General features: G+C 35.4%; 1 protein-coding gene across 2 annotated transcripts; it reads right to left on the reverse strand.

The window, feature by feature from the left end:
- Nucleotides 1-7,722: 7,722 nt before the first annotated feature.
- SAK (Sak kinase) lies at nucleotides 7,723-20,061 on the reverse strand. Of its 2 annotated transcripts, XM_067756534.1 has the most exons (9): nucleotides 19,990-20,061; nucleotides 13,087-13,246; nucleotides 12,927-13,015; nucleotides 12,753-12,848; nucleotides 12,299-12,692; nucleotides 11,124-12,234; nucleotides 10,535-11,063; nucleotides 9,383-9,547; nucleotides 7,723-9,300 (listed from the first exon to the last, which is right to left on the reverse strand). In XM_067756534.1, the coding sequence occupies exons 3-9, from the start codon at nucleotides 12,960-12,962 to the stop codon at nucleotides 8,941-8,943; spliced, it is 2,691 nt and encodes an 896-aa protein (XP_067612635.1). In that variant the 5' UTR covers nucleotides 12,963-13,015; nucleotides 13,087-13,246; nucleotides 19,990-20,061; the 3' UTR covers nucleotides 7,723-8,940. The 2 variants fall into 2 exon arrangements, with proteins under 2 accessions (XP_067612635.1, XP_067612634.1); XM_067756533.1 differs by lacking the exon at nucleotides 19,990-20,061 and having other exon boundaries at nucleotides 12,927-13,139.
- Between the last annotated feature and the right edge of the window lie 772 nt (nucleotides 20,062-20,833).

Consider the following 20,833-nt stretch of genomic DNA (forward strand, 5'->3'; position numbering starts at 1 on the left):
AGTTGATATCCTTTTTATAATGTATCGATAACTTTTTGGGTAAATTATCGTTAATTTTTTGAAAGCAAATCTATTTCCTTAAACAAATTGATACTTACATAGTTACTCATTTGGCGCTTAATCGTGAAAACGGTTATAGCCGTCCAACAAGGCACGGCAGTCGCTTCTTCGCTGTCCTAACTAAGCTAATTCGTAACACCAAGGGAATTTAAATAATTTTCCGTCTGGCCCCTCCAGCACAGTGGGGGTTGCCGTAAGTAGGTTCCGATAGAAATACTTTCTTATCCAAAGCATCAATGAAGGGTTCGCATAACATGTCCTAGCCAGCAGATAGCCGCTGCGTTTTAAATCGCTGTGCTATGTTGATATCTGCGTAAAGCTCGTACAGCTCATCATTGAATCTTCTGCGGTACTCACCGTCGCCAGCGCGTAGAGATCTGTAAATCTTTCGAAGAACTTTTTTCTCCAACATTTCCTGAGCCGCTTTATACGATGTTCTCATGGTCCATGCTCCTTCGCGGGTACGATAAGTAACTTGCAGAGCATGATTTACGTTTGCCGAGAGAGGAATTTACTTTTCAATTGCCTACTTAGTCCAAAGTACCATTTGTTGGCAGAGTGATTCTTCTTTAGATTTCTAGATTGACGTTACTGTTTTGTTAATGCTGGTCCAAATAAACGAAGTCTTACTATTTCGAAATTATGATTGCCAACAATGGCGTTCTTACCAAAGCGCAAATGCGCTGACTTTTTGCTTGATGACTGCAGATACTTCGTTTTGTCCTCGTCTACCATCAAATCTATCTTTTCCGCTTCTTTTTCCAGTTTGGAGTAAGCGCGGGTGTTCAGGCCGTTAATATCAATGTCGTCAGCAGAGCGCTTAAGATCTGCAGCTAGTGTAATATTCCCCAGTATCAAATGAAAGAAGCCGCATGATAGGGGGTCACCCTGTCTGAAACCTGGTTTAGTTTCCAACGGCACGGAGAGGTCCTTCCCAATTCTGGCTGAGCTGTTGGTGCTGTTCAAAACCATTCTGCACAGCTGTATAAGTTTTACCGGGAAACCCAAATTCAGACAGCAGCATTTAGGCAGCTCCATTTCGTGCTGTCAAAGGCGGCTTTAAAATCGACGAAGAGATGATGTGTGCCAATTCTTTTTCCTCGCGGTTTTTCCTAGCGGCCGCCGTGGTGTTATGGTAGCGCGCTGCCTATCACACCGGGTCTCACGCCCCGGTCAAAGTAACATCAAAAATTTTAGAAACAAGTTTTTTCAATTAGATGAAGATTTGTCTAAGCGGGGTCGCCGCTCGGCAGTGTTTGGCAAGCACTCATCTGTCTTGCAGATATCGTTCGGAGTCGGCATAAAAGAAGTAGGAAAAATTTCAAAAAGGAGCACGACGCAAATTGGAAGAAAAGCTCGGCCTTAAGTCTCTTCGGAGGTTATCGCGCCTTACATTTATTTGTTTATTTTTTCAAATATTTGGCGCATAGTGAAAATCTGATCAACAGAAGTTTTACCTGGCCTAAGGCCGCACTACTGATGAGGTCAAATCAGCGATTCGCGGTGACCTTCAATCTTTCGCACAATACACTTAACAGAACCAAATATGCGATACTAAGAAGGCTAGGATTCCACGATAGTTCTCTTATGGACTGGGCAAAATACACTTAGATTCCAATCCTTAGGCATACACTGGTCCGACCAAATTTCGCAAGCGGGCGCAGCCTTGTTGTTTTGAATCTGGTTATTGCTATTTGACTTCGTCATAATTGGTTGGGAAGACATTAATTCCATTATCATCGGTTACGGGATCGGGTACATAACCGCTGTGCGGTACATCGCTGTCTCCATTTAGGAGAGCAGAAAAGTTTTTTCTCCATAATCTAAGTACTCTCTGGATATCGGTTACGTTGTCGCCTTTTTCGTTCTTACAGGAGTTTGCCCCGGACTTAAAACCTTCTGTCGCCGAATTTTTTGGTTAGATTCGCGAGCGTGATTCTTGTGCCTAGCAGCTTAAGTTTCTCGCACTCACGCCTTTCTGTCTCTGTTTTTTTTCCTGTAGAGGCGTCTTGCTTTCCATCTCGTCTTGCTTCTCAATTCTTCATATTGCGCTCACTTTTAAATTGGCCCTGCAGCCTTACAACGTCCAGCTTGCCTTGTGTTTTTAGTTTCTTGCTTTTAGGGGTAGGTAGGAGAAATAAAATCATTTCGCTCTAAAGTGAAACACCCTAATAAACATAAATACAAAAATATTGCATACTTTTAGAGACATATGTTTGTATGTATGTTAGGGCGGGTCAAATTGTATGGGGAAAAATGGGGGAAAAACTTCAGGTGCACATCCAGTTTCTGAATCTATGGGTCATACTGAGTAATATTGTCCATGGGACCATAGGTCTGAAATGAATTTCGAGCCTACCTATATAAAATTTGCTAACAAATTTAGGGAGGCCCGAAATTCATTTCAGACCTATGGTCCCATGGACAATATTACTCAGTATGACCCATAGATTCAGAAACTGGATGTGCTTTTCAACAATAAATTTTCCCCGCTCTAATGTATGTACATTTGTACGTATTAGTTTTACAAAATTTACTTTGTAAGCAAATTAGCATATCAAATCAACGATTAGTTAAATATAGTAAGAATAATAGTAATAAATTAAGAAAATATTGCTTAAGTGAAAATTTTAAGTATTTTTGTATATAAATATTAACCGATTATTAAATAGACAAACATTTGCATAAAATATTCAATATTTGTATTTAGCTATGAACTTTAAGTACTTCCAAGCAACTGCCTAAAACTTTAATTTCCGGTCTAATTATAGAATTTTTTGTTTGTCGACACTTGAAGCAATATCTTACAGGTAATAAGTCTATGTAAATATGTAAACAATTTACTTAATATTACTTAATATCCACAGTATACAAAGTTTAGTATAAGAGCTACAACAACAAATTTACAATTGGACTTTCTAGTTTTCTTAAATGGAATGCAGCAAAGGAGCCAACTGTTCTACTAGGCAACTGCAGTCAAGGGCGAGCTCCACGGGCCCAAATCAATTGTCTTACAACGAATTAGCCATCATCATCATTAATTGGCGCTTAAACGCGTAAGCACGCCTAAGCGATTTTGGCGTCATGCCAGCTGTCTCTGTTTCGCGATAACTGACGCCAAGGAGGTTTTTCCTTCGATACTCGCCGTCGGCATCATGGACGTGGTCATAAATCTTCGGAGAACTTTTCTCTTTATCACTCAAGAGCCATCTCATCTTCTCTTGACAACGTCCATAATTTCGAGCCATGCATGAGGACAGATATGATGAGCGACATGTAGAACGTAATTTTTTCATTGAAGAAAACTTTGGTCGATCGAAAGTATAACTTTTCGGCGAGAGTTGTTCTCCGTTTGATTTTGTAGCTGACATTGTTTTTTTTGATGTTGATGCTGGTTTCCAAATAGACAAAATTACTGATGTTTGTGTGCATTTCAATTGTTTTATAGAGGCGTATCCCAAGCTCAGCACACAGCCCGGCTATGGAGTTGGAAAATATATCCATATAGAAACAGGATGTAATTAATACTCACTCCTGTTATCAAATTTATATTAAGACAAATCGTGTTTGTGATTTAAATTTTATTTTAATTCTTTATAAAATTTTACACACTGAAGAAATGAAACAGAAGGTCACTGAATTAAAAAGGCCACCTCTTAATGCTGCAATCCTCTTTTGTTGAATCATTTGGAATTCGAATTTTAATATACTGAGTACGTTTTATTATGTTGAATCCTCAATTTAATATACTGAGCTTGGATCTTCAATTAAATTCAAAAGTTAACTTACTCACTTCACTTAAAGAAAAGAACTGAACTTATTCATGCTCTGCAGTGGTTTTTATATACGTTGAATGAGTGGCGTGATCCAATTCTATTGATTATTAGAATTTGATTCTTCTTTAAAATACCAATCACCTGTTGTCACCTGTAACTTTATTTACCTCACATTCATTGGATTATTATGAAGGTAATCATTTAGTATTCATGCAACTTGATTATGCGTAGTTATGTATGTAGTCACCTGGTCAACTGACTCTGCATGAGCGTGTTTAATTATTTGGTCAATTGACTCCGCATAAATATGTTTGTAATGAACGTGGTTTATTAGGGTGTTCCATTACTTTCAACTTTATTAAACCATTGGATTTATTGTTGTTGTTTTAATGAGATGTGGGGCCATTCCTTGATTATTGGACATTGTTGGGTTTTGGACGTTGGAGGTAAGTAAATGTGTAACTATATATTTCTTACTGTATCGATGTTGCCCTACCATCATACCTTGTCTGTCCGGGATCCATATGATCCATCATCTGCACACATTCATACATAAGTTATATCTTTATGAATACAAACATAGTTTTTTTTACAGTTAGTTTTATACTAGGATCTACTGCCACTGCCTTCGATGGCTGCCAAATTATAAGGGTAATATCTACATACATTTATACATTTTTACACATTTTTGATGTAACATTTTCTATAAAAAAAGAATAGTAAAAAACAAAAATAAAATAAACAAACTGTATATAAAATTAAATTAATAAAATACTTATGTAAGAAGATAAAAATTCGGAAGATAGTAAATAATAATAAAAATTAAAATATAAATAGCTAAGTAATGGTACCATGAAGAGTAACAAAAAGATGTAATACAAAGCTACCAAAATTTTTATAGAAAATAAAAACAAAAATTATGAAAACATGCATAATATAATTCAGCAAATAAAATATGATGAACTAGATATATGTGACCCGGTCTATGAAAAGGTGGCTTATGACTCAAAAAAAACAGCTTTTTAAAAAAAAAAAACAAGCTGTTAACAGCTGTTTCTCGCAATTTCTTTTTTGAGTCATAAGCCACCTTTTCATAGACCAGGTCACATATTAAGAAAAGCTAGGTTAAGTTACTAACGCTGAGGTACGTTCAGCTCGAACGCCTTCAAAAGAACCAATTAATCTATTTGTATGAATTAAGCGGGGGTTGCCCTTATTGCTTTTAAATGTATGAAAACATTTAATTGAATTTTTTTTTTAATATATAATTTATTTATTAATTTGGGAAAATTTTAAACAACGTGACATCAGGTCCGTCTTAAATAAAGAACCAATTAAATTTGTTTCGTTTTTTTCTCGCAATTTACTCGAAGCGTTGGAGTCTACGAGCTTAACGAAACCAAGTTTCGAATTCAGCTAAAATATTTAAACAATTTTTTGTTTTTCTTGTGTATCGTCACATTATGCGATTTACACAAAAAGAGTGGTATGTATATTTGATCAAACCCATTCTATCGACATGCTAAGTCCGTTTCGACCGTCCATAACCTCAAAAGACCTTCAATCGCCAATGATTTTTGCGGTTTTTGAGGTTACGGACGAACCACATTAGGTCAATATTAATTTCAGATTTAACGTATCAAAACGCATGCGCATTACTAGGTCCGCTAATTTTCTTTTTTTTTTTATTGTTGCTGCGTACACATACATAACTAAAAAACATGCTATTTAAAAGCGCTGCATTAAACAGTTCACAAAAAAGTAAGCGGATCTGGTGATGAGGCACATGTCTCTCCATACATTGATGCGCTGAGGTCGAAATTCTTCAGAATTTGTCTAACTGGTCGCTTTTCAGCTGAAGCTTCAAATAATAGCACGGTTTTTTTACGTGTATACACATTTTTTTTTATTTTTTTTTTTTTCTCGACATTTGCGGGTAAAAAAAACACTTATCCTCACTTAGATAATGTTTAGAAAATCCATCTAGCGGCAATTATTGAAGACTCGCAGAAGTCGTTAAATAACTCGCTACGAAACCGATTGTGTTTAACAGCGGAGACACGCACCTCTGTTGGTCATAGTGTATAACCTATAGCTTTATCGCTTGCGATGAATCGTGGACACACACACTATTCGGTCATAGAAGTGGAGGATATTTTCAAAATTAAATGGATAAACACTAGACTGGGTCGATTTATTAACCGATATCGCGCCATCGATTTTTCGATAGGATTTGGGCTAAGGAAAAAAAAGTTTCACTACGCATACCAAAAAAAAAATTATTTCGAGCCTGCAAAAAAAAATGGCGAAAGGGTAAATTTTTCGACCAAAACCCAAAAAATATTTTTTTTTTTTTTTCAAAAAATTGTTGGCGATTTTTTTTTTTTGCAGGCTCCAAAATTATTTTTTGGGTATGCGTAATGGAACTTTTTTTCCTGAGCCCAAATTCTATCGAAAAATCGATGGCGCGATATCGGTTAACTTTCGTCCATACAAATCGACACAGGTTAATAAACACATTTCAATTTGACCTGAGTGTAATGCACTTAGCAGTTCACACAAAATTTAAGCGCAGATGTATATACATGTAAAAAACACAGCTAATATGAATGCTGCTATTCAAATACATAAATAATGCTTTGTTAATTTAAAATTGTGTGCAATTTTTATTTCACCGGGTATTTTTTACGAGAAAATAAAAGTACACAAAAAATATGTAATGTAAGCTAAGCTAAATACATTTGCTAACATGGTTCAACAAATAAAAAATTATTTAATAATAAAAATAAATTTAAATTATTAAGTAGTTATTAGAAATAAGTTGTACATATGTAGTCTATATTTATAATTAAGACGAACATTTAAAATAAATAAAATATACTAAACAAACTTAAAGTTGTAAATAAACTATTAAATTTAGCATTTTTGAGTGAATTTATAGCAGCACTACACTTACACAAATTTGTGTGTAACTGCTCCAAAGAGGAATGCTGTTTGAAATAAGGCAAGTCAGGGCAAATTAAATACAAACAAAAAGCGTTGCGAATTTAAAGTTGATACTTATTTCGTTTTGGCGAAACACTTAAACAAAAGATCTTGTATTATGTGAAATGCTTTCTTTCCCATGTATGGAACGTTCTACCCTAACACGCTCCTCAGAGTATACAAATTATTAATAGTTATTGAGCAAAAATCGGATTGAAACTACACAGATTTTTCCGTTGTAATATATTTTCAAAATGTTTAAAATCTTAACACCAATTCTTTCTCGATATAACAAAATATTATGACCAATATTAGCATCATTAAGCTGATACTAAATAAATAATGGCACAACAACAATAAAGCACGCTGCCACTTTTGGGTACGTAAACAAATCAATCATCATTTAAACAAATACATACAAGGCAACGGAGAGATACTCACAAACCCATGTAATCAACTCACAAACCCATGTAATCATCAGCCGAAGTAGTACTCACATATACACACGCATATGGCTACAAACTACAAATATACATTATATGGCTGGTAAACATGCATGAAGTTCGCGAAACCTTAGGAGAAATGGGTGGACGAGGAAAACGATAGTGTAAAAGCAGCGCAAGCTGAGGCATGACTAATCAGTTGTGATTTAAGCACGCTATTGGTTGTGAAGTATAAATGCTATTGTGAAGTACTCTCAAAGTAGCCTAATAAAGACCATTTTGCATTCTTTGAATATTGCAGTTATTTATTCAACAGTTTAGCGACTCGAACGTTAGCAGAAGGTTTGGAATAAGCATAATTCCCCAAAATTCGTTACAATATATAAATGTACAAATTTTACCAAAAAAATGTGTGTTCAGCGGGTAGATAGATATTGTATATGTAGATTACATTAGAAATATTCCTCAAAATTTGCATTAAATATATTTTGCATCTAAGCGCTTGTGAAATAATCATCACAAACTTCAAGTAAATCATCCTTAACCCTAGTCCGGCTGACTATTTCATATTTTTCGCACAAAAACAACATATTCTTAAGAGGGTTTGTTATCTTGTTTCCAACGTTGTTACACTGTAAAAATGTTGCCAGATGCCTATTTTCACCTTATTGCACTTTTTTCTACAATTTGCGCTCAAATATTTTCTTTTTTTATATAATAATATGTATATATTTATAACAAATGTCAACTTCGTGAGAATTCACATGTACCAAAATATACACAAATGCATTTATTACAAGTATAAACAATACAATTGGGTTATTCACAACACCCTGCTTAGTTGCTTTTGTGTTTATATTTTTAGCACAGATTACAAAAAAAAACCACTGTAGAGAAAGGGTTTTTAAGCAGAAAAGTTGATAACGACCTGACATGAACAACCCTAGTATTTTTTTTTTTTTGCTTTGTTTAAAAGAAATTGAGTTTATTAAATAATTTGGGACACATTTAAACAACGTGACAACAGGGCGGACAAGGGGATTCAAGCGCAATATATAGCTTCTCCAACCCAATTGTCAACCTCACCTTCGAGCGGCGAATGCCGTTTCACTAGCAGACGAGGCTCTGGCGACCCCAAGCTCCTCATGGAACTTGGGGTGGGGAGGGAGGTATGGCCTATTTATTCCCGAGATGGTCGGGCTAGCACCTTAATGGTGCTTGTGTTACCGGAGCATACCGGATCTGTATCCGGCAAAGGACCATCACATCGATAACGCTCCCCAAAGCCTTCGGGGAGTAACCCTATCGCTACAACAACAACAACAGAACGGACAAGGCGACAGCTGTTTCGATAATACCTTGTAAATATCTTCAAAGCCTTTTCTCCCGGGAGTGGGATTTGAACCCGCACTCCTATGATGGTTGAAGGAGGAGTCCTGATGTCACATTGTTTAAATTTTCCCAAATTATTAAATAAATTATAAATTGCTTCAAATAAATGTTTTCATACATTTAAAGCAATAAGGGCAAACCCCGCTTAATTCATAGAAATTGAATTTAGTTTGTAAAAATAACTTACAAATAAAATATTTAAAATATGAAACTGCTTGTTCCACTTGCAGTCGTAAAAGCTTAACTAGCTTACATATATATTTGTACATATATTAGTTGATGTTCTAACGAAAATATTTCATTGCATGCGACTGTGTGGCAGCCTGTGTAATGGCGGTACGTGGTGTATTCATAACTTGTTGCTGCTGCTTGAACTCGTAAGCCATGTCTTGTGGCAAATATTGTTGCTTTGTTTGTGCATAACGTCCGTGGTTTGTTAAAAGTGGCGCCTGTTTTAATTGTCGCTCAACTTGCGGTAATTGTGCTAATTTCTCTCTTACCACAAATGGCAGATCGTCTTGCGGGCTAAAGTGCGTGGACAAACCATTCGTTTGGGTGAATGTGATGCCACCACCTTGTGTAGTGGGTATGACCGAAATATGAGATCCATCAGGAAATTGTACTTGTACAATGCCGTGGGATAGCTGCAAAGTGAAATGGATGTTTTAGTAGAAATGTTAATTAATTTTTTTCCCCCGTAAGTTTTTTAAATGAAACTCAACTTACTTCAGTGGCGATACCAATTCCAGGTATATTTATTTTACGTATTGGCACATTTTGTTGTGCGGCCATCAATTGCTGCTGTTGCCGTTGCTGTGACATTGACTGCTGTGAGGAAGAGCTAATAAAATTACCCGAAGATGTTGTACCAATCGAGAAATTTATGCTACCCTAAACAGCAAATAGAAGATTTATTTTAGAAAGCCCAATTAATGTGATGTGAATATCCTTAAGAAAATTCTTGTTCAATGAAGCCATTGAAGTATACTAAAGATATTTGGTACAATAAAAACTAACAGTTAATGCCTTTGTGTGAAGTAGTCTACCCTTACAACCCTAATGCACAGGTGTACTGAATGAGTGTACTGAAAGCAAAATATAATGGGTATGATGTGGCACCATAAGATATGTGCTGATGACATGAGAATTTAATGCATATATATATCACGTGTAATGATTTATTGCAACGATAAATCTAATTATGTGAAGAGGTGTGGTAAAAAGTGGGTTTCATATGATGTGATGATGATTTAATGAGGGAATGATGTATATCTATACTATTCTGTTATTTAGTATTGCAAGTTAGTGTAATGAGATATGATTGTTTGCGACGTTGATGTGATAAGTTTGAATGAAGTTATGATTTATTGAAATATTTATTTACATACTAGAGTACCCCGCAGACTTTGTCCTGTACGATAATTGCTTTGCCTACATTTAAAAATGGAGCCTCTCTTTCCGGCTTCTTTATCTATCCCATTCTCTTCTCTTCCCATTTTTATTATAATTCTTGTCTTATTCCAATTGTCTGCCACCCACTCCCCAATCCCACCACCACTCACAATCCCATTCCAACCATAGTTTAAACTCGCTTCTGAAATATCGGACTGGGTTTCGTTTTATTATATTTTAATCACAAATATAGGGATGTTATGAGACAATCAGATGATGTGCGATAATATAATATGATATCAAAGTGATGATGTGACATGACAATGTGATCGGACAAAGTTAACAGGCATGACGAGATGTGATCTGATGTAATGTGGTAAGAGTAATAGGTATGTGAAGACGCACGAGGGGTAGGATATGATGTGTAGTAATGAGGTATGGATAATTTATGTTGTGTTCAGTTTAATTATTATTTTTTAAGCTTACTTGCTGTGACTTTGGCGTCAAATAAATGAAATTAGTCGTATCCTTCATTGCCGTGCTTATACATTGTCCTTGCAATACGTCCATTTCTGTGGGGCGTCTTCCCACCACAGCTGGAAAACAACAATTACCATTTGTCTGCGCTAGCTGTAATGCACTACAAATTGCCTCACAATGCTTCAAGCATTCTTCTTGATGCTGCAATAAATTTCGTGTAGCATAATCATCGTCTTTTAACAGACGTCCATGCTTATCGTAAACGAGTACGCCAGCAGTATGAGATTTAGTTACCTTCGCGCCATTGTAGAAGAAAACCTCAAAATCCTCCATGCTTTCCATAAGATGGCATTTAGCTTGTGTGCTAAAGAAGGTAACCTTTGGAGTTTTCGCTTTTACCAAGTTGACAAAACGTGAAGCGTAAATATATTTCTTCCAATGTTTACTGGGTAAATTTGTATAGGTAAAAACTGTATGATTATTACATGTATAACCAGTCGGCGATTGCGGTGGCTCCTCGCTAATAGGTTGCCCACTATATCGAAAAAAATCAAGTTATTTCAAGATACATTTAAAAATATCTTGTCACACCTACCGTCCTGGATCTGGTTGGTAAATGGTGATACGCATGCCATCTTTTGAAATCCAACATATATCAGTTATACGGTCTTCACGTAGACGGCTTTTATATTTTATAAATTCCAAAACCACTTCACCACCAGTTATAATACTCATTATAGCATTTTTAGTTTTATACCGTGTTGGCATTAGGCGTTCAGTGTTCAATGGTGGTACATTCAAACGCTCTTCAGTAGTTTTGCGATCCGATAACCCGCTAGTCGTTGGTGTTGGAGCCACCTTTTCATGATTATCGCTTGTATGATATGATTTGAGTGGTAAATAATCCGTATCCATAGAAGGGTTATCATTTTCTTTATTTCTGTTTAGCGATTTAGGTAAGGGAAAATGATTTTTAAGTGAATATTTTGGAGTCGATGGCAAATTATCGTATTTAGAAGGACCGCTAGACTGACTATCAACCTCCATATTATCACTTTGAGGTGTTGATGAATGAAAAATACGATTTGGAAATGAACCTATAAAATCACTGACAAACGAGTTGCAAGAATGTGCGGCTTTAAGTGGTGTGAATTCTGCATACTGCTTTTGATGTTGATGTTCATTTATGCGCTCCAAAACACAACGGGCTGGATATTTTTCCATCGAACGTGAACGTTGAAGTGCGGCTGTGCGTGATAAGCTGGAATTACTGCTGGTAAACGTAATTATGCCGCTATCACTGCTTGCTGCACTTTGCTGTTGGTACAGCTGTTGTTCTTGTTGCTGCATGGTAGGTATGCAGGCTAGATTCTGCAACTCATTAACAGCTGAACCCGCAGCTTCCTGACAACGCTCTTCATGACGCAGCATAAACGGATGTTGTAATACTTGTTCCAATGAAATCCGTTCATTTGGATTCTTTTTCAATAAACGTTCGATTAGATCTTTTGCATCATATGATAAATGCTGTGGCATTGCAAAATCCGATTTTACAACTTTGTTCAAGGTTGACTGCACGGCATCGGTATCGAAAGGTGGATGACCAACAAGTAAAGTGTAAAACATGCAACCCAGACCCCAAACATCAGCAGGTAAACCGTGTGGCGCGCGCGTAACAACTTCTGGTGATATGTAATTAGGTGTGCCTGAGAAAATAATAACAATAATTATTAAGTTATGACGTAGCGCCTTACTGTTTGCACTACTTACCACACATTGTCATGTGCTTCTCATCCGGTCTTTTAAGCTGCGTTGCCAAGCCAAAATCAGCAATCTTAACATGCATATCTTTGCTTAAAAGCAAGTTGGATAGGGAGATGTCACGATGCATTATTTGATGCGAATGCAAATATAATAAGCCGGAAACCACTTGCCGCAGTATGCTTGCCGCTTCCTCTTCGGTCATAGGACGCCCCATTTGTTGTTTCATATAGCGATGCAATTCACCATTGTGCGCCAACTCTAACACCAAATAAACATAATTCTCATCTTGAAAGAATGTATACAATTCCAATACGGACGGATGTTTAAGACGTGCATGTATTTCTACTTCCTGACGTACACGATTGCCTAAACCTGCACGCTGTATAAGCTGCTTGTCGATCTGCAATGTACATAAATATGTATATTTATTATTCGGGAACAGTATAAGTTCACGATTTACCATTTTTATAGCCACCATTTGATTTGTACGCGTACAACGCGCCTTATATACACTTGCAAAGCCACCTTTACCAAGTAAATGTAGCACTTCATAATCCTGTATAAATTAATTATACAAAATATACATAGTTAGCGTCACCTGCACAAGCAATCAAACAAAATTCCATATACGCACCTCAATACACTCGCCCAATCCGCAGTGCAATGACATCGTGCCTTTGCAAGTTTAAATAGCCACTTATTATTGAAATCTTTCACTTTTCGCTTTACAATGTTGGGGCCAAAATTAATTTAGTTTATAAAGATCAATTTGTAAATAAATACTAATCACGCACCTGCCAGAATTCGCCCCAGCGTCCTTTGACTCAATCTTTCAAATTCGAAAAGCCAACGTCAAAATTTGCTTTTCCTCATTGACAGCCAGAGTCATTGTTTACTATATAGTTTGGCAGCTTAAGTAGAGGTTATGTTGCGAATAGGGTGGAAGGCAGTGGACTAGGCAGTCGAATGTCATATAATGAAGGAATGGTGTTCGGAGATTTTTCAAAGTTAAAAAAAAATGATAAAAGCTTTAATATAAATAAAACTATTGTTTTTATAACAACAAAAATGTCATATATATTCTGTATACATAAATTTGTAAGGATTATCTCACTTTAAAATTTGAATTAAATAATCTAAAGTTTTGTTTTGAAACTGAGTCGAGAACTGTGCGTGTGAATGTGCGAATTTTCACCGATCAGCTGTTAGTTGCGCTACTTGGTAAAATTTACAATGGCTAGAGTGCTGTCAAATTTCATGTTGACACAAGTCAAGGCGAATTCAGTAGAGGTGGTATCCCATGATAGAAAAATATAAGGTAGCGCATTGCGCATGTAAACATTAATTCAGCTGTTTTTTATGGGCAATTTTTACGTCATTTTCCTACAGCTCTTGTTGTTTTCTCTCTTTCTTTCATTCGCTGAAGCAGTCAAGTGTGACGTAGTTGCGCAGAACGAAGCAATTTTGAACTCGTGAATGCCTAATCTTCTGTGATGATTTGTGGTGTTATCCCATCAGTTGATTGCTTCTTCTTGATAATTTTCCATACAAAGCCTTGTACAACAAAATGTCAGTTAATCGAAATCTATGAAAATTTTCTTTTGACTTGACGTTCATCTGCACGGCGAATTGATTGAATTCGTTTTGCCATCACCTGGTATAGATCCGCCTTGATTTAGACCAGAGCTGGCCAAAAGTTGCACATTGTGCAATTTGAGTTCGTATTTTCACACAGCCACTAACGATGTGCGATCACGATCGTTTTCTTTCGCTTGTCACTCACTAAAACCAACAGTGAATGCAAAAGGAAAAGCCCATGCTACTTTTTGGGCACATAATAAAAACAATATGCTGCAAGGTTAAAGTGACTTTTAATACGTTTTAGTTAGTATTATTAAGTTCCTTTGAACATACATATTAATATTTACGATTTAAATATTAATAATTAATAATAATTAATTAATTATTAATAAATATTGCCAATTTAATATAAGTCAATTTTTATACGTTCTACTTAGTTTTATTAATTTTCATACATTTTTTTTTATTGAATAACTTTATGTTTTGAAAATATATATTTCTATCTTTGTTTTATAGTTCTCTCTTAATGAAAAAGTGTTTTTTAACTAAATTTTGCATTGAAGAAACACCATACATTCTTTTATAAAAAAGTTTTATCTGGCTAGCTCGACCTCCGCGTTGTTAGTTATATGAATATAAGTAAATATTGTTAGGATTAGCTTGAAATCAAATAACCAGAGTCCTTTTTAATTTCGGACTTCACAGTCCACATTTTCTTTTAGTACACTGTGGGGAGTTGTCACTCAATTTTTACACACACTTATGCAATTGTTTTAGCATTTGTGTGGCCGGCTCTGATTTAGACGATCTCGGCTTCGCCTTGGATTTTGAACTGTGGATGAGCGAAAATCGATGTTTCGAATGTACCGATTGAGCTACTATTAGTGTCTGAAAATTATATAATTATTGAAAAATTTTAAGCCTTTTAATATAATATATATATATTATAGTCGTGTAAATGGACACAATGAAATTCCAGATTATATTAAACAAAAAAAGGAGGAAGTAGATGGACCCACAACTCAGTAACACGCGTTGAAGTTATAATTTTTCTGAGATTAGTCGTTAATTTACTAGTCAAATGTGGGGATATAAGAATATTTATTATTTTCTAAGGCTGATCACGACAATTTTGCTGTAAAAATGTATGTAAAGAAATTATGTATGCAATATAATATAAAAATATCCTACAAGCAGAACCTTTTGTGTCGTACTCGTATAAACTTTTTTTTTAGAAAAAGGACCGCCTGTGAATTTTGCACAAGGGCCCACGACCTCCGGTACGGCCGGCCGCGGCCCCGAAAGCAGGGCAGTTTCTCTCTCGTTTTGTTAACTGCCGACAAAATTGGAAGCATCAAGGAATGCCACGTAGGTCTTCACCAGAGCTGTAAATAGATTGAATCAATTGAGTGTGCATTCTCTCCGCATTCTTTTAAAAAATTGTGATTTATTCGTTGCATATTATAAATCTCCATTCCAGAATGGCTAAAAATACCTTAACTCAAATCTAAAGTGTGTGTGTTATTGAATGGTAAAATATAATTCAATATAGAGTGGGAATGTAGGAACCATTCGCAATCTTTAATGAATGTAAACTTGAAATGAATGCACACTTTTCTTCCATTCAGTACTAAATACTTTTTCCCTAGGGTTCTTTTTTTGTATACTTTCATTGCCATCAGATATGTTAAATCAATTTAGGAGTTGGGTGCAAAAAAAGGCGTAAAATTTATCAATAGAAATAATAGCCCCTACTAATTATTCAAGTAGTTTAATATTTAAGAATTCTTGAGCTTAACACCGGCTTATAATAATTGAATATTCATTCATTATTTTTGAAAAGAAAACAAAATTTACTGGCATACTGCGATTTTAACATTCGAAAACCGCCACATAATCATCATCAGTCAATTTCGAATGTTGTCAAAGGCTTCACTGATATTCGAACCGCGAATCACACGGTGAAACTGCAGTTGCCTTAAATCATCGAAATATGCCAGTAAATGTTTCTTTCTTCTCAGTTTCTCTTTAAACTTCGCAAAGATAATCTATTACTTTCTTGCTATATGTCAAAATGGATCTATATGTCCTACTTATTTTGCTGTTGTAGTAAAATGGATATTGTAAATGAACACATTGTGCATTGACCAAATAGAGTAAATTGTGGATATTTTTTGCCGATAATATAACAAAAACAGATACTTGAGTTTAAGTCGTTTAAATTTAAATACATCAAAGTACATAGGTCTATCAGCGATTTCGCTGGAGCTTCCTAATTCCGAGAATTATATGTCTAATAATATATGTCTAATTCCATGGCATCGTCCTACAGGCATTCCGGCTTTTTCTGTTCACCTGAGTCACCTTCCCAGTTTTCCTTCATATGTGCCACGAAAAAAAAATTTTCATTGGGAGAAACTCTTCAGAGGGTATAAATTTCCCTCCCCACAAAGAGATTGACTGGCTCCATCGGATTACAGTTTTTTACAGCTGATGTTTTTAAAGTGTTTGACGGAATATAAATATAGGACCCGATTGATTGAGAGGGACCATTAGTCTATCTGCCTATTTGCATGGCATTTGTAGGTTGAATTCTATCTTACTTGAGCAGATTTGTATTCAAAGTTAATTTTCTTTGCTATCAACAAAGCTACAACTACCTATAGAGCCTACTTTAAATGACTGTAATTACAAACTATTGTGTTGAGAAGAATATTTTTCTTAGAAAATAGTATTGTGCTGTTGCAATTTGGAAACTCACAAACCATTATCTATACAGTATTTGACCATAAACCGCTAGGAAGAATATATGAAGGAACTTAAGAGTTTTTATAATATATATCTTTCAATTGTTTAATCAACAATTGAGGACGTTCAAATGTAGATTAGTACTTTTTCCTGCAAGCCTTTTATATGCCACATTGGCAACACTTATTTAGAACGATGACAATTTTCAGAACAGCGATGTTGCAATATTTGTCATTTGCATTTTTTATTATTAAATTTTTAGAACAATTTTAATAAAAATGCTTTTTCAATTGCCTTCTTTGTGCTTTATTACTATTTAAATAACCAAAAACCTGGTCATCACTGTCAATAATTAAATTTTTGTGTTGATATTTTAAAGTGGCTTTAATTAAACGCAACCATGTGATATTTGAGCGGGTTTTGTGCTTGTACGACATTTTTCATAATTGATTGGTACTAGAAAAGTGTGTGCACACTCAGCAAAGGCTGCATTCATTTGAAGGCTTATTCTGTGTTGAAAAATGTTTTTGTTTCATTCAATTACTTCATTCTTTCTTCGAATAGTTCAAGAGTGCATTCTTTTTTTCCCACTACTGAATGAAGAATGGGTTGACTTTTAAGCCACATTCCTTAACAAGGAATGAAAGAATGAAGAAACAGCATTCTTAAATCAATAATTTAAAATATCAAATGATTGGACACTTTTACAGCTCTGGTCTTCACTTTATCCTTTCATGGGAGTGAGATAATTAGTATAGTATATATATAGTATCTACCTAAATGTCATACTTTTTGAGGTGTTTTGAATCTTTTATTTCAAAACACAGTATCATACCCATATACATATGTAATACTCCTATATTACTAATACAATATGCTCGCAATGAGTTTTGATTTCGAAATCAAAAAAAGACATCCTACGAAATTTTTGTGATTGTAGAAGCAGAAGTGTGAGAAGAAAAAATTTTATTTGGGTACATTCGATTATTCATTACAAAAACAAAAACTTTTAGGCCCGGGTTTTCAGTACAAGTTCAACTCAGTTTGTCAGTTAAACTACGCTTAAACTTATTCTGCATTTTTTTAGCCTACTTTAACTGAAGTTTAAGCTAAGCTTAATCGGCCGATCTGCCAGGGTTAAACTCTAGTTAACCTATCAGTTATCTGCGTTCATACGAAATGGCGTCGAATATACCCAAACAGCATTTGGGCTTGAGTACCATAAGAGATCATGTTGATAACTAGGCATACTTCTAAAATCTCAAGAGTTGTTTCGAAACAGTGGCTCAACTCGAGAATCATAGCGTACTCAGCAAAAGACGTAACTTTTGTATAAGACAAAATATGCTATTACTTAAGTTGAAAAAATATAATTAACAACTTGTGGTTCTCTAACTGGATTCAAATGTAAGATCCAATGACGTTGATGTAGGATCTTCGGTGTAGTAGGCGGAGCACGCTATCATCACACCACGGCGGCCGCCTATATAATTTGTTCTTGATTTATTACTCTTCATTACGGCTATCAGCCAAGTGTTAATTTCACACAATAAACAGTTGTTGGTTTTGGTGGCACCTCTTTGGAGATTTTTTTCAACTCCCCCTCAACTCGATATATAATGTAAGATATCAATTGGAGAAATGTGTTGAATATTCATTTGAGAACTGTACATTTCTCAAAATCTCTCGAAATTAGGATAATAATTGGAAAATATTAATCACGTTGGAGATCAACTGGAAAAGTTTTAATTTTACAAAATTTCTCAAATGTTGGATAGTGACTGAAGAATGAAGTTGGATATAAACTTGAGAACAATCTGATTTAAGAATAATTAAATAATGATGTTGGATATCACTTCCGGAACCGGATATGTAATTTCGCTGGAGAATTTTTCCCCATGTTTGTTGGGTAAACAAAATCCAGCTGTTGCCGTATCTACAAATTATCTAGATAATAAAAAAATCAATGTTGCCGTACAAAACAGCATACCCCAAATGCGGCTCTAAACTGTGACTGAAAAACTGATCAGTAGTTTAACTGGAGTTTAAATTTGACTAGAGTTTAATACGGCCCATACATGACACAAAAACCATGCGCAAATATAAAACGACGAAATTTGTGCAAATGAAAATTTTGACATACACGGCTCAAAAACACTGCGCAATATTCATTTTTAAAGTAGCGCAACAAATGAAACATGTATTTTAATTGTATAAAAAAGGCATTAATTGTATAAAAATTCACTTTTTTTTTTCCACAGTGCTGGTAATTCACGGTATAAGTCGAAAAACTCGCACAGAAGCGTTTATTTTCAATTGTATTTATAAAATATATATTTTAATTGCAAGACCAGCTCAACTCATTGCAGCACTGCACAATATTCATTTTTCAACTAGCGCAACAAATGAAACATGCGTTCTAATTGTATAAAAAAATTATTATTTATTATTGAATTTGTGTGAATTCCTGTTACAAGCTAGAGATGGTCCTTGCGCCTTCGATATTAACATTTTTAAGCAATAATTACTGATGCTATATTATCAGGAACCCCAGGTAAACTGTGTAAGATTTACCACACACGAAGAAAGAAGCATGTGCAATATTTGCAGACATGCGTAAATATCAAAATCGTTTTGATTTTAGCGCAGTTCTTTGCGCAAATAGCGCAACCAGTGCACACACCGGGCAAATCCTTGTGCAAATGGGTAATTGGCACAAGGATACTTGAGCCGTGTAATTGGCGTATAAGCAAGCTAAAGCGCCAAATACACGACACGAACATTTCCGCGAAAATTTCCGTTATGTCATGTTTCTGCGACCTTTTCTGTCGTGTATAGTGGTGTTTGCCAGTTCGCGCAAATGTTCGCCAAAAATCAAAATATTTTAATTTTTGGCGAACATTTGCGCGAACTGTTCGTGCGTGTATGGCGAAATAGCTCATAATCGTAGTAATTTCTGAACGGAACAGACGTGCGCGGAAAAGTAAAATGGACAATAAAAAATTTCTGAGTGAATTTATTGAAATGTATAAATCTTTGCCATCATTGTGGCAAGTAAAAAGCAATATTGCTGCAGCACAATTGTTGTCCGTATTCATCGCTGTCTGAAAGAGAACTAATGTTCGGCCAAAAGTTCGTATGGTGTATGGCCAAAGCTGCGAACAAGATTGCGGAATGTTCGTGTCGTGTATTTGGCGCTTTAGTTTAAGCTTAGCTTAACCAACCACGGATAAACCGGGCCTTAAACAGCAATATATCGGCTATATGTTTGTAAGTGTACCCAGCCTGTATTAGCAATATAGGAGTATTACATACATTTATGATCATACCAAAAAATAGATAGAACACATTTTCAATATGTTGCTTACCAGAAGTGCGCAGAAATATCTTCATCTTTCTCTCGAAGCCAACAACACAATAAAGCTAAATCTATAAAAAAAAAAATAAAAATTACAGAATAAGTATTTCCTCAAGCGTCCATAAAACAGATAGTGATGAAAGCTTCCATGCCTAAAGAATCAAACGATTCTTTAAAAAAATCGATTCTACATTTCTAAAAAAAGATCGATTAAGAATCGAACCGAAATCCAGCTCTACCGTGTATCCCATGTGTAGCTTAACTAGTTATTTAATTTATTGTTAATGATGTAAATCAAATAACCACCGCAAACTCTCAACAAAAAAATGGTAGTAGTGCAGTTTAGGGGCCCCACCCTAAAGTTGGGCCAAGATTTTCGAGTGAGATATCAAAAGACCCGTTTTAATCTCGAGAACAATAATCCGAAGGCGGAAAATAAAAATTGTATCTCTGTCCGGAGATATTTGCAGTTGAAGTTAGCGATTTTCATATGGTTGTTGTTGTGTTTGTACCCACCCTGGCGTAGCCCAGGGTTATTTTTTATAAGCGCGGCCAAAGGCCGCCAACGCAGAAAGGTGTTCTGCGCAAAAATACTATGGATCCCACCCCCGGTTTCGGAAGTACCCGCTGGTCTTTTTCGGTTTTTCGTTAATATATTTTGAACGGGTAAAAAAGTTAACTTCCGCTTTCAGATTCTTGATCTAGACGTGAATACGCGCCTTTTGATACCTTTTGTGCCCCTAAACTGCACAATTACCAAAAAAATTAAATAAATCCATGTTTAAACCGTCGTAAAATTTAATTTAAAGATTTAAATTTTTCTGCTGACCATTGGTGCAACCCTACGCTTTCGC

The sequence above is a fragment of the Eurosta solidaginis genome, chromosome 5 (assembly GCF_040869045.1).
Source record: "Eurosta solidaginis isolate ZX-2024a chromosome 5, ASM4086904v1, whole genome shotgun sequence".
In the NCBI taxonomy this organism is placed as follows: Eukaryota; Metazoa; Arthropoda; class Insecta; order Diptera; family Tephritidae; genus Eurosta; species Eurosta solidaginis.

Bases quoted from the DNA above. Each gene is read 5' to 3' on its own strand.
- SAK (XM_067756534.1), bottom strand. From the start codon at position 12,962: ATGTCATTGCACTGCGGATTGGGCGAGTGTATTGAG. The intron at 11,064-11,123 runs GTAGGTGTGACA...TTTTCGATATAG, and splicing joins TACCAACCAGATCCAGGACG to TGGGCAACCTATTAGCGAGG. The intron at 9,301-9,382 runs GTAAGTTGAGTT...TTCACTTTGCAG, and splicing joins GAATTGGTATCGCCACTGAA to CTATCCCACGGCATTGTACA.